We start from the raw sequence: 2,463 nt of genomic DNA on the forward strand, positions 1-2,463 counted from the left end.
TCCACTCATATTGATCATTGCAAAAGATATGACCATGGGCGAACGGCACACATTTCTTGCTACATTGTATGAAGCGGTCAACTTATCTGTAGTGTCGACCTTTGGTGCTATTGTAAAATGTTACAAGGGATGGCTTCTGATTATCTCCAGTGTCAGCATCTACTGAATTATCTTCATGCAAACTTGATACCAAGATAACACACTTCCCCTTTTTAGGAACTTAGGAAACTAGAGTAGAGCCTTTATTGAAGCCAAAAAGTGAACTATGGACAGCCCTGCCTTTACTGGAGCATATATCTTAATTCCATATTTGTTTGGTTTGCTGGGTATGTATTGGTGAAAACTGTACCTTTCACGGAATCCTTCAAGTTTCTTATCTACTGTAATGTTTTCTCCGAGGGTGTAGGATTTCTGGCAATTCTGTACAAACAGAGAAAATATTTCCCGAATCGTTGTTATCGTGTCGAATTTTCTCCTTTCATCGTGAGTCACACGATTGTCAAATCTAAGGCACCGCATGATGAATTTGAAACGTTTTATGTTCATAACAAGACGAAATTTTTCAATTCCATCCCCATCACTTCCCCACAGATCTTCTAAGCCTTGTCTGTTACTTTTGTTAACACCAACCAAAAACAGAAGACCAATGAAAGCTTTTAATTCAATAATATCTACAGGTTTTACGTCTCTCTCTCGCTGAAAAGAAGCTTTGATGCTCTCAATATACTGATTGGTATATAGAACTATAATCGACAAAATGTCGTCATCTACGAGGCAATTCCAACATTCAAAAGGCGTTCTCAATGCTTTTGCTGCAGCTATAGGACCAGGTAACTTTCGAATAATATTGTGGGCCCTGAAACGTACTTTCTGCGATGGTGGAACTTTATTCCATTTCGTCTCTTTGTCCCTTCCAGTATGATAATGCTGGCTTTCTTCAAGTACTTTCTCATAATTTTCACTGTCGTTTTCCTCTGTTTCTGAATCTTCCTGCCGAACTTCAACTGCGTCATCACAATCTGTGTCTACTTCATCTTCAAAATCCTCTTGAACTTCATCATTATCCTCTTCAAACAACATTTTTTGTATTTCTGCAACATGATTTGGGTCAAGGAGGTTGTACGTCTTACTGTAGCTTGCCATGATCAAGTGTCTCACACCTAAAATGATAAAATTCCTATAAACTAACGGAGTCAGGCGCGGTGTATCAATTTGATAACTAATACTCAAACATTCTTAACTGACGATTAAACGGTCCAAAAAGAAAATTAGTGCATCGCACATTGTATATTAACATTGTACTACTTACTAAGTTATGTTGATAACCAAAGAAATGAATTGTTGAAATGCAACACGAACGGGCGCAGTGTATCAAACTGATCAATCAGCACATATATCGACAACAGAGCAGTCGTATCGACACTGAAGCAAAAAACCATGACAAGCGTTCGGAAAAGGCTAGCTACTAGCGAGTAGGCGTCAGTACTGCCACTCGTTGACAAATAATTTACAGTAAACTTCGAGGTGTATCAATTTGAACAGCTGCGCCGGACAGAAGGTTAATGTGAGGTGGCACAGCATCTTACATACATATATTAGACTTTTATACAGAGCCAGAAATATGACTCAAAACGATTACAAAAGTGATTTTACTTATTTGAAAACGATTTTCAAATGCGAGTTGCCCATTTCCATATTCAGTATACGTGGGTCCGTTTTTTCTTTGTCAACATGATTATAATCTCTTTGGCTAAAAACTACACGACTCTTTTACGAAAACTTTCAGTTGTCGCCATCACAAAACAAGAAAAAAGAGAAACGCAACTGCCGTGTTAAAAGTGCGAAACACAGACCGACAACAGCGCCTCAAGTGGTAGAGAGGTGAACTACAATATGATAACATTGCGGATTGCATCCCCCCCTTCCTACTTTACTTACGTTGAAGGTTTTTATTTTTCTTTTAACTCTATTACCTTATTTTTCTGGGCGTGCTATGTAATTATTTTGGCTGGCATCACAAAATAATTGAAACACAGCTACAACAAGCACACTGTACTACAGCAGAGAAAAGCCTATTCAGTAATATTTTCAGTCTATCTTTGACGTTTGCGTCTGACAGAAAAGAAAACAAGATAGGAGCAGCGACTGTCAGGCGCAAACGTCAAAAACATACTTTTACATTGACATGCTTATATTGTTATATATGAACATGTAAAAGCTCCAGCATGTTTTATGGTTGATAAGAACTAGATGCAACACTTGAAACTGAGAGTAAGTCAAAACAAGCTTGTAGTGTAAATAATTGAAGCAAAAGAAAAATAACATTGTAGCAGCTAAACTGGGCTACAAATATTCCCAAATAATGTCATAATTTTTACGTCATACAATCTGCTGGATCAATGGAGAAAAAAGCCTATTATTAAGAGAATAAGCAGCAGTTAAAGAGGTTCAATTAAGAAATAT

At 37.4% G+C, this 2,463-nt stretch overlaps 1 protein-coding gene across 1 annotated transcript; it reads right to left on the reverse strand.

The window, feature by feature from the left end:
* Positions 1–228: 228 nt before the first annotated feature.
* Positions 229–1,143, reverse strand: LOC126343854 (piggyBac transposable element-derived protein 4-like). Its single transcript, XM_050001977.1, has one exon. It carries the CDS (start codon positions 1,141–1,143, stop codon positions 229–231), a length of 915 nt encoding a protein of 304 aa, XP_049857934.1.
* Positions 1,144–2,463: the final 1,320 nt, after the last annotated feature.

The sequence above is a fragment of the Schistocerca gregaria genome, chromosome 1 (assembly GCF_023897955.1).
Source record: "Schistocerca gregaria isolate iqSchGreg1 chromosome 1, iqSchGreg1.2, whole genome shotgun sequence".
Lineage (NCBI taxonomy): Eukaryota > Metazoa > Arthropoda > Insecta > Orthoptera > Acrididae > Schistocerca > Schistocerca gregaria.